The sequence below is a fragment of the Palaemon carinicauda genome, chromosome 29 (assembly GCF_036898095.1).
Source record: "Palaemon carinicauda isolate YSFRI2023 chromosome 29, ASM3689809v2, whole genome shotgun sequence".
In the NCBI taxonomy this organism is placed as follows: domain Eukaryota; kingdom Metazoa; phylum Arthropoda; class Malacostraca; order Decapoda; family Palaemonidae; genus Palaemon; species Palaemon carinicauda.
Window position 1 is genome coordinate 33,299,327 of NC_090753.1, and position 11,625 is coordinate 33,310,951.

At 35.3% G+C, this 11,625-nt stretch overlaps 1 protein-coding gene across 1 annotated transcript; it reads right to left on the reverse strand.

The window, feature by feature from the left end:
* Positions 1 to 8,561: 8,561 nt before the first annotated feature.
* Positions 8,562 to 10,713, reverse strand: LOC137622495 (uncharacterized). The gene is made up of 3 exons (XM_068353100.1): positions 10,708 to 10,713; positions 9,154 to 10,523; positions 8,562 to 8,907 (listed from the first exon to the last, which is right to left on the reverse strand). Exons 1-3 carry the CDS (start codon positions 10,711 to 10,713, stop codon positions 8,562 to 8,564), a joined length of 1,722 nt encoding a protein of 573 aa, XP_068209201.1.
* Positions 10,714 to 11,625: the final 912 nt, after the last annotated feature.

Here is an 11,625-nt window from a genome sequence, read left to right on the forward strand (position 1 = left end):
TTTTTAATAGATTGCAAAAGGGATTCATCCGCAACTGATTGAGAGTGATTGATTTCAGCAACGGTAAGAATACGATGTTTATAAACTTCTACATCAAGATATGTTGATTTTTGGGAATTACTAAGGTGTTATTTAAATGATTACAGACTTCAATATTACATTGTTGATGTGAGCCTACTGTATAAATAGCTTGTGTGACAGACAATCCGTTAGTTTTCAAAGTGTCGGAAAGGATTAATATTTCAGATCCCGGTAATGTTTTCTTTATTTGCACTATTAAATTCGAAGGTACGTTTGGCTCGATAGATTGAGTGCAAGATGATATTACAGGTGAACGAGAATTCTGCTGGGTCGCGTATATTATTTCTTTATTAGTGAGACAAGTTATTGGTTCTTCAACGTACGTTACGGTTACATTTGTCATCTCCTTTTTATCCAAAACTGATTTTAAGGTATTAGAAGACTTATAGAATTTCCCTTTGATATACACGCCGTGCTTGGCAGGGGCTAAGATAATGTTTTGATTTCCCATAGATGGGTATCCTATAATTACAGCTGGATACATATCATTGTTTTGTACAACAACAAATGTATCGGCAAACGTGCGTTTACCGACTTTGAATTGAACATGAGTTATGCCTATGACATTTAATTCATTATTTCCTATACCCGAGAGTCTAACTCCGGATTTTTCAATTGGAAAGTTCGAAAACAACAAATGATGTGTCCTCAAATCCATGATATTACGTGGACTACCAGAGTCAAAAAATAACGTAAAGGATTTGTGTTCTAAATTTACAGCATATAAGGTTGGTCGTAACTCATTTTGGCTTATTATTGTATGAATTCGTTGCAAATCTACGGGAGCATGCACTGTTTTACTTAATTCAGCCGTGTGTTTCATAGGAAAATCTATCGCCTCACAATTATCTGATAAAACATTAAATTGATTATTCAATACTATTGATGTTGACATGAATGACCTTGACCCAACATCACTATCTTCCCCACTGGAGTTAACTATGTGGTATTTGCTTTGCTCTGCACATTCTGAAAATTAGTCTGACCTTGCGAGGTCTGGTTTGACGACCCAGGCTCAGCGATATTCGAAGAAGTGTTTGTTTGTTTCGGACTCTGAACTGCATTGACATTTGGTCGTTTCTTCTTATTGTTAAAATGAGGATTTTTCTTTTTATTTCCATATGGAACTGACTGTGGAATTGACTGTGTATTTCTGGGATTCTGTTGTGTCCTACGCGAGTAACATTGACTCTACGAATGAGTGGAACTATTATGTATCGAACAGAATTTCGTTCTGCAGTCCGCGCTTAAGTGACCTTGATGTTTGCAATTATAACACATCATTCCCGCTACTTGACTATTATTAACTACGTTCACTGTTTGTGGCTTTGTTTCATTCTTTGCAAAAACTTGAGTTAACACGGGATCGAGATCTGGACACTTAGCCATGTGTTTTTTTATCTGTTTATATACATCCAATTCCGTACTTGCAGGCGTTAACTTTTTATCAAAACACCGCACTAAAGCTTCAGGCAACATAAGTGTCATACAAGTTAAATACATTAATCGTGAAAAATCTTTCACGGAGATGTTACCTCTAGTAACCCAAGTGGAATTACCTAAAATATTCTGATATTCATTAAGCCTATCAGCTATGAGAGCTGCTCTCTCAACAACATTAAGCCGATTCATAGTGGTTTGATTAAGTGTATTTCGTAACGTTAATACTACATCCAAGGCTTCCTCACCCCCATAGATCGCGCGTAACCTAACAAATCATCCCAGGTAACTGCTTCTTGAAATGAAACACCTCTTAAATACGCACTCGCATCTCCTTAGAAAAATCTATAAAACTTTTAGCTTCTTGTAATTGTACAAAAGGGTCTACGATTTGTTTGGCAATTAAATGGGCATCGACGGATGAAATCCATGACTCCACATTTTGAGGCAAGAACCCATTAACCCGACCCTGAAAAGGAAGGATTGCAGACCTGGCATTTACAAGCGTCACAATCGGGAGAGGATTAATCTGTCCCACGCCACTAGGTCCAGGGGTGGGGCTCACAGGGGGCGTCATGACTGCTGTATTTCTTTTCCTATCTCTTCGACCCCTTGCAATTCTATCAAAATATCTATATGAATACAGACGTCCACTGCGTAAACGCATAAGCTCTGAATGACAAAGATTATAATAAAATTCCCCAAAACAATGCTACAAATCCCAAGACATTTCCCGAGAATTTCTGAAAGAAGAAGGAATTAGCACAAAGAGAGAAAATATTCTAGATGAGAATTCGGAGTTGAACACAGCTTCCTTTAATGAGAGGAAAATAAAAGATTAGCAAACCAATAACCCCAGTAATAATCGACTAACGACTCGTGATAACTACACTTCACTGCCCAAACTGAAATGAATTTGAAAAATTGTACTTAGCTTTTATATGGTTCTGTGTGATGTCGTCACATCCTCTCTCTCTCTTGATGTTTGTTAGCAATGTTTCGTCCGAGTTTCCGTTGAATGTAGTGCTTCCTGGATATGTTTTGTAAGCGTTGAACGTCAGTCCTTGGGTTTCCTAGGATGTTGATTGAAGATCTAGTTCATCAGTTTGTATGTATAACATTCATCAAATTTTGTAGACTTCGATGGACTATGTTACTTAGTCAAAATTGTAGATTCATTAACGTTGATTTCTTGAAGATCTTTCTCTGGTTTTTACAGCTTTATTTTTGATTTCTTAAAGATCTTCCTCTAATTCTTAGAGTATTATTATTAATTTCTTGAAGATCTTTCTCTGATTCTTAGAGTTTAGCGTTGCCACCATTTATTAGTGTGCTACTGTTATTAACACACATTGAGTATGTGTTGTTTGAGATGATGAGTCTTGAAATAAAGTTCATCATTGTAACTTTAAAATGGTTTATTCTCTATAAACAACAGTGTTAAACGTCTCCATCACAGGAGTGTAGCTGGTTTGGTCGGATGACCAATTCAGGTGAAGTATAAATATGAACTGCCTAAATTATCGATATCACAGATATCGTATGTTTAGTTGTCTCAGCATTTAAACACAATAAGTAAACTTTACATTCGTCTCTCGGAAGACACCTGCATCCGGTGACGACACAATCTTTCACACGGTATGCATTTGTGTTGATGCTTCAGAAAAATGTTACATTGCCAAGGGATGCAAAATACATCCTGTTTATGATTTTATCTGACTACGGCAAATCTCACGCTAGCATCCGCAATGACATATTACGTCATGCGTTTTAAACAGGTAATAATTAACTATTTCATTTATTACATATATATATATATATATATATATATATATATATATATATATATATATATATATATATATATATATATATATATATACATATAACAAGGCACTTCCCCCAATTTTGGGCGGTAGCCGACATTAACAAATGAAACAAAATAAAAAAGGGGACCTCTACTCTCTACGTCCCTCCAGCCTAACAAGGGACTCAACCGAGTTCAGCTGGTTCTGCTAGGATGCCACAGCCCAGCCTCCCACATTATCCACCACAGATGAAGCTTCATAATGCTGAATCCCCTACTGCTGCTACCTCCATGGTCAGCTAAGGCATCGGAGGCAGCAGCAGGGCCTACCGGAACTGCGTCACAATCGCTCGCCATTCATTCCTATTTCTAGCACTCTCTCTTGCCTCTCTCACATCTATCCTCCTATCACCCAGAGCTTTTTTCCATCCATCCATCCACCCAAACCTTGGCCTTCCTCTTGTACTTCTCCCATCAACTCTTGCATTCATCACCTTCTTTAGCAGACAGCCATTTTCCATTCTCTCAACATGGCCAAACCACCTCAACACATTCATATCCACTCTAGCTGCTAACTCATTTCTTACACCCGTTCTCACTCTCACCACTTCATTCCTAACCCTATCTACTCGAGATACACCAGCCATACTCCTTAGACACTTCATCTCAAACACATTCAATTTCTGTCTCTCCGTCACTTTCATTCCCCACAACTCCGATCCATACATCACAGTTGGTACAATCACTTTCTCATATAGAACTCTTTTTACATTCATGCCCAACCCTCTATTTTTTACTACTCCCTTAACTGCCTCCAACACTTTGCAACCTTCATTCACTCTCTGACGTACATCTGCTTCCACTCCATTTGCTGCAACAACAGACCCCAAGTACTTAAACTGATCCACTTCCTCAAGTAACTCTCCATTCAACATGACATTCAACCTTCCACCACCTTCCCTTCTCGTACATCTCATAACCTTACTCTTACCCACATTAACTCTCAACTTCCTTCTCTCACACACTCTTCCAAATTCTGTCACTAATCGGCCAAGCTTCTCATGTGTCTGCAACTAGTACAGTATCATCCGCAAACAATAACTGATTTACCTCCCATTCATGGTCATTCTCGTCTACCAGTTTTAATCCTCGTCCAAGCACTCGAGCATTCACCTCTCTTACCACTTCATCAATAAACATATATATATATATATATATATATATATATATATATATATATATATATATATATATATATATATATATATATATATATATATATATATATATATATATATATATTCAAATAAGCCATATATATTTTTGATATATTAATGTCTGGATTCTCTTAACAACCTCGGGATCACAGACCCAGGCGAAATCTCACAAAGACAAGAGCTTGGCTCCGGCCGGGAATCGAACCCTGGTCGGCAAGCTTATATAGACAGTGACTTAACCCACTTGGCCACGAACAAAGATCTTTGTTCGTGGCCAAGTGGGTTAAGTCACTGTCTATATAAGCTTGCCGACCAGGGTTCGATTCCCGGCCGGAGCCAAGCTCTTGTCTTTGTGAGATTTCGCCTGGGTCTGTGATCCCGAGGTTGTTAAGAGAATCCAGACATTAATATATCAAAAATATATATGGCTTATTTGAATATGAAAAACACGTAAAAATGTGCAAAATTTATCATATATATATATATATATATATATATATATATATATATATATATATATATATATATATATATATATATATATATATATATATACATATATATATGTATATATATATATATTTATATATATATATATATATATATATATATATATATATATATATATATATATATATATATATATATATATATATATATATATATATATATATACATATGAATATATATGTTTATATATGTAAATGCATAGAAATATTTATATATATATATACATATATATATATATATATATATATATATATATATATATATATATATATATATATATATATATATATATATATATATATATGTGTGTGTGTGTGTGTATATGAATATATGTTTATATATGTAAATGCATAGAAATATTTATATATATATATATATATATATATATATATATATATATATATATATATATATATATATATATATATATATATATATATATATATATATATATATATATATATATATATATATATATATACACATGTATGCACGCGTCTGTTTTACGAGTTGGTGTTCGTGCATGTAATTATACATATGCTACGTCATTATCCGATGCTTCCCGAAAAAGATTTATTCTTTCACGGAAAGAATCTGTCGATGTATACAAGTTTCAATGATCGATAGCTCTAGTAGTTGGACCTACTTTGATGGAGAGCAAAAAGGAAAAAAAAGGTCACAACCAGCAAGAAAATTCTTAGCCTTAAGTCCAAAATTTATTTTTTATTGGTATAATTAATTTAATATGATAATATATTCTACCTAATCCTGAGTATCCAATTATCCCGAGGTACTGCCTAGGTCGAAAATTTAAAAACTCTAATTTATAAGACCATTTCAGGATTAATCCTGGTTACCCAGCCATTCCGAGGTACTGCCTAAAGCTAGTGAATATCAAAGTATGAAAATAACTCTAAGAAGTAATAATTGATAGTATTTCATTATGATTTCGCATATATTCAAAACCACAAGCAAATTTCTGTTAAATAGGAATAATCAAACTTTTCATATTTCAACTATTTATGGATATTATTTTAAACATTTGTATGTGATACAAAAATGCCAATCAAGCTTAAAGACAAATTTTATAGCACAGTATTAAGATGTGGGTTTTAAGACGAATAGAGGAAGCAAAGTTTGAAAGAACAGAGATGAGAATTTTCAGGTGGAATTTGGAAATAAAGTTCTTTGAAAGATTAGAAAATGATGAAAAAGGAAGAATGGCAGGCATAGTTAAGATTACAGAGGTGATAAGAGTACCATGACAAATAGCTAGGCAGGTGTTGATGATAGTGTTAGGTTATAACAGAGGGGTAAGGTGAATGCAATTAACTTTCGATCAACGTTACTAAAAAGAACGGCCAAAAAACTCAAACATATTAATTCATGAACATACTGGCTTGAAAAGTTTATCAGTGTGAGGGGAGAGGAAAAAAAAAAGGGCCAGGCTAGAGCCGTGTCTGATCGGAAGGGTCCGGTTTGAGCCAGTGTCCTGAAAGAAGGAGAAGGCTAGACACAGTGTTTGGCTGGAAGGACCAGTCTAAAAAGTGTGTTTGGCTGGAAGGACCATGATAAAGGCAGTGTTTGGCTGGAAGGGCTTGGCTAGAGACATAGTTTAGCTGGAAGTTACAGGCTAGAGACAACATTTGACAGGAAGAGCCAGGCTAGAGACAGTGTTAGCTGGAAGGGCCAGGCAAGAAAGAGTGTTGGGCTGGAATGGTCATACTATGGATATAGATTGGCTGGAAGGGCAAGGCTAGACACAGTGTTTGGCTGGAAGGGCCAGGCGACAGACAGTGTAGGGCTGGAAGGGCCTGGCTACAGACATTATTCGGCTGGAAGGGAAAGGCTGGAGTCAGTGTTTGACTGGAAGGACTACGCTAGAGACTGAAGAATCGGAGAAGTTAAACAAGATTTCAGTTCATTAAATTTGCATCATGCATCTTCATAAAAATTAAATTTTTCTGAACTACCCTTCTTCAAAACCTTCGTAAGATGAATTAGTTTATCTGACAAATTTGGAATAAATCTACCATAAAAATTTACAGATCCAATAAAGCTTCGTAACTGTTTCTCGGTAGTGGGAGCAGGCATATCCCAAATAGCTGTAATTTTATCCTGTTGAGGAAAAATACCCCTTTTGTTGATTACATATCCTAAATATTGTATCTCTTCATAACCGAGGAAACAGTTTCCTGGTTTAGCAGTTAATCCCGCTTCTTGCAGTCGCAATATGACTGTTTCCAAATCTGCCATATGAATTTTCCAGTCTTTGGATACAAAGATATTATCAGAATAGCAAATTACGAAAGAAAGACCTTTCAATACTTGCCTCATTAATCTAATATACGTCGCACAAGCTGTGCTAAGGCCAAAAGGTAATCTTACATATTGCATTAGTCCAAGATTTGTTGAAAAGGCTGTATACTTGCGACTTTCTAGTGTTAGAGGAATCTGATGATATGCTTTGCAGATATCAAGTTCTGTAATGTACATAAAATCTGCAAACTTATGAAGATCTTGCTCAAAGCTTGGCATGGGCTCACAATCAAAATCTGTAATTGCATTTAAAGTTCTAAAATCAACAACCAATCTGTAGTTACCTTCTTTCTTTTTGACAAGCAATGCAGGAGATGAATAATTAGAAGATGATTGCTCTATTATTCCAAGATCAAGCAAACTTTGGACTTCGTCATCGAAATCCTTGATTAAATGAGCTGGAATTGGATAATATTTACGAACAAAGGGTTCAGTAGTCTTAATCTTAATATTATGCTCCTGTAAAGAAGTTTTACCTGGTTTATCTGAAAATACATGTTTGTACTTCTGACATAAGTTACGTAGATCATCTTTCTGTACATCTGAAAGATTAGGGTTTATGTTGCATGTACTCTGGTATCCATAGTTTCAATTTTCAGATAATCATCCTCATCAGCATTAATAACAGCAACTTTGTTAACATGAACAGTGTTTATCATTCCAGTCATATCTTCATCTGCTACATGTAACATATTAACATTCTCTCTACGGTAATATTTCTTCATAAGATTGATATGATACAGTCTCTTCTTACCTTCTACGTTTACCCAGTAGTCAACTGGACCATGCTTATCAATTATCTTGTATGGACCTCTCCATGAGAACTGCAATTTACCTTGTTTTTCTGGAATAAGCAAAAGCACTTCATCATCAGCTTTAAATCGGCGCTTACTACTCTTCAAATCAAAATAAGACTTATATGTACTGGAAGATATATTCATGTTTTGAACAGCCAAATCAGAAACATTGGACAACTTTTCACGTAGTTCCAAAACAAAAGAATAAAGATCAGTTTCCCCTGCAGACATATCCGAATTTGTCCATAGTTCCTTCAATATTGTCAAGGGACCTCTCACTTGACGGCCATATAAAATCTCAAATGGTGAGAAACCTGTTGTATCACTTGGGATTTCCCTCATGGCGAACAGTGCTGCTGGAAGGAAACGATGCCATTGATTATGTTTTAACTAACATATTTTCTTCAATATACTCTTTAAAATCTGGTGTTGCCTTTCTATTCTTCCATTGGCAGCAGGATGATAGGGGGTACTGAAAAGAGGTTTGACTCCTAATAACTTGTGTACTTGCAACATGAGTTCTGATCGAAATTGTGGTCCTCTGTCAGAAAGAATTTCTTTCGGCACTCCCACTCTGGAAAAAATAGATATTAAGGCTTCTGCAATGTCTTCAGATGTTATGTTCTTCAAAGCGACTGCTTCCGGGAAGCTTGAAGCATAATCTACCATAGTCAGAATATATCTATGCCCTGCTTCACTAGGAGGAGAAATCGGGCCCACTAAGTCAATGGCAACTCTATAAAATGGCATAGAGATCACTGGTAATTTAACCATCTGAGCCTTCTTTACTTTTCCAATAAGAGAAGATTTTTGGCATACATCACAAGATTTGCAATATTTATATATGTCAAACGTCATACCCTGCTACCAGAAAATTTCATTAATCTTATTAAAGGTTTTCCTATGAGAAAAATGTCCACTTACCGGAATATCATGTGTAAGGCGCAAAACTAATTTTATGCATTTAACTGGTACAACCAACTGTTCCTTTCCCAGTAACTGAGGCTTTTTACATTTCTGTATTTTCCTGTAGAGAAGTCCATTTCTCATGATGAACTCGTACTGCAAACCATTCTTGCAAAGTTTGACATCTCCAGACTGACTCATTTCTCTTGCATATTTCAAAGCTTCGCAATTCTGCTGTTCTCTAAGAAAAAATTCATGATCAATGGATATATCAAAGGGTTCTGGTAAAGAAAGAGGGTGTACAATATTTCTCCTTTTTACCTGTGCTCTTGTTACTGCATTTACTTCTATGAAAGAATCCGTATTTTTCAGAGGAAACAGATTATGGTCCTGAACACCTGGAATATTGCCTAATAAGACAGTACAGTACTTTATTGGAGCCCGAACAGCATTAACCCAACCTGTAAAGAGATTACATTTCAAATAAATCTTGACAATAGGGAATCTGTCCTTCCTGCCCAAATAATCAATAAGAGTAGAATATGAACAATTTGTTCCAGGATCAGGAATCAAATCCTCTGATACCACTACTCCTGTACAACCTGTATCTCTAAGTATTGTAGATACTGTAACACCATTCACTGTTCCACATACCATAGGTCCACATACTCCAGTGTTATCCAGAACTTGTCCTATCTCAAGAGAAGATTCAGATTTCTTTTTGTGTACCTTGTTAGGACAGTTTCTCGAAATATGTCCACTCTGACCACAACCGTAACATGCAATCTTACCAGGACGTGACAAATTAGTTTTCTCTGGTTTCTCACTCATACTGATCTTGTCAATGGAACTAGATACATTTGCATTGTGTCTAAAGGATTTCTGCTCATCTTTAGGATAACATGTGTGTGCTGAAGCATGTGTGTCTGCCAATGATGAATAATCCTCTGGGGTTCTAGGTTTACGCTCCTTAAGAAAAAGACGCATTTCCTTAGGTAAAGTAGACATGAACTGATCACAGACTATAATGTTTCTCAAATCTTCGTAGTCTTTCGTTATCCTAAGACTATTTATCCACAAGTCAAAATTTCGAAATAATATATTCAAATATTGTTCATATGTGCTCTTGGAATCCATTTTTGCAGTTTTAAATGCTGTCCTGTACCAGTCACTAGTCTTCTTGAATCCTTTCAAAGGAGCTTCCTTCAATGATGCATAATCACTTGTAACATCATCTGAGAGCGACGTGTAGATATCTAATGCCTTACTTCTTAAAAGTGAAGCCAACTGAACTGACCAAGAGTTCCGCTCCCAGTTGAGAGAAACTGCTACCTTTTCAAACCTTACTAGGTATGCGGTGATATCATCAGTATCACAAAATGGAAGAGGTCTAGTAGTATCCACAGCAACTGTTACATGGCTAGGGTTAGATGTTGCTCCTCTGATCTTTTGCAATTAAAGTTCATGTGCCCTCTGCTTTTCATTTTCTTCCCTCTGCTTTTCATTTTCTTCGTATTTAATCATCAAAGCCCTTCTCCTTCAGCATGCCTTCTATCACGCTCATCACTATCTTTGATTTTCTTCTCTATAAAGTTCAAAAGAGCTTCATCCGAGAGTCCCATGGACAAACCTTCATCCTTCCAGAATTTATAAAATTCCATTTTAAATTATCCAGTTTTTAACCAATGCCTACAAACAACTTAATTTAAGAAACATTAAAGATACCTGTTACACAATGACAATAAGCGGGAACTGAGTTGTACTAGAAATAATTATTATGAATAAAGGACAATCACACACTTTCATTAAATAACAGTAACCATTCACCAAGCATCAAGATTCAACAATAAAGTTAATAAAAATAAATATGAAGTACAAAACAATAACTTTAAAATTGTCAAACCAGTATATCTCTAGAGTCAACTGGACTCTTACGTAACAACTATGTTACCGGACACTGTTTCAAGAATTCGGTTTACATTCCATTAACTATCGGAAGTCTCCCACTTGCGACCTTCCAGCCGTATTCTTAAAATGCCCACATACTCTAAATAAATTTCACCCACTCCAATTAATTGCACTTTTATGTGTTGTAATAGAAAATAAATGACTATCACCAAGCCAATCACAAAGTAACGCAGGCCACTATTAACAAGGAAATATTTAAATTAGCCCTGGTGAGCACACCACTTAATGTCAGGGAATTCCTTAGACATTTTTCCGTGGTAAAGATAGCACTGCTTATTTGTGATTAGGTATGGTAAAACAAATTCAGAAATTTTGAAATAAAAGTTTAATTAAAATTTATAATTTATTAACACCACTATGGATTATGAAATTGAAAGATATAATACCGAATTAAAAAAAAAAAATATACAAATGACGAACAATAAGAATATCAATTAACTTATGTCTGACACCCTTTTAATATCCATTAAAAAAATAATAAATCACCAAAGGTCTTGTTACGAATAAATACCTCAACAATTGCTTGAGAAAAATAAACCTTACAACACAGAACATAACACAAGTCACTGTTCATGGGTCT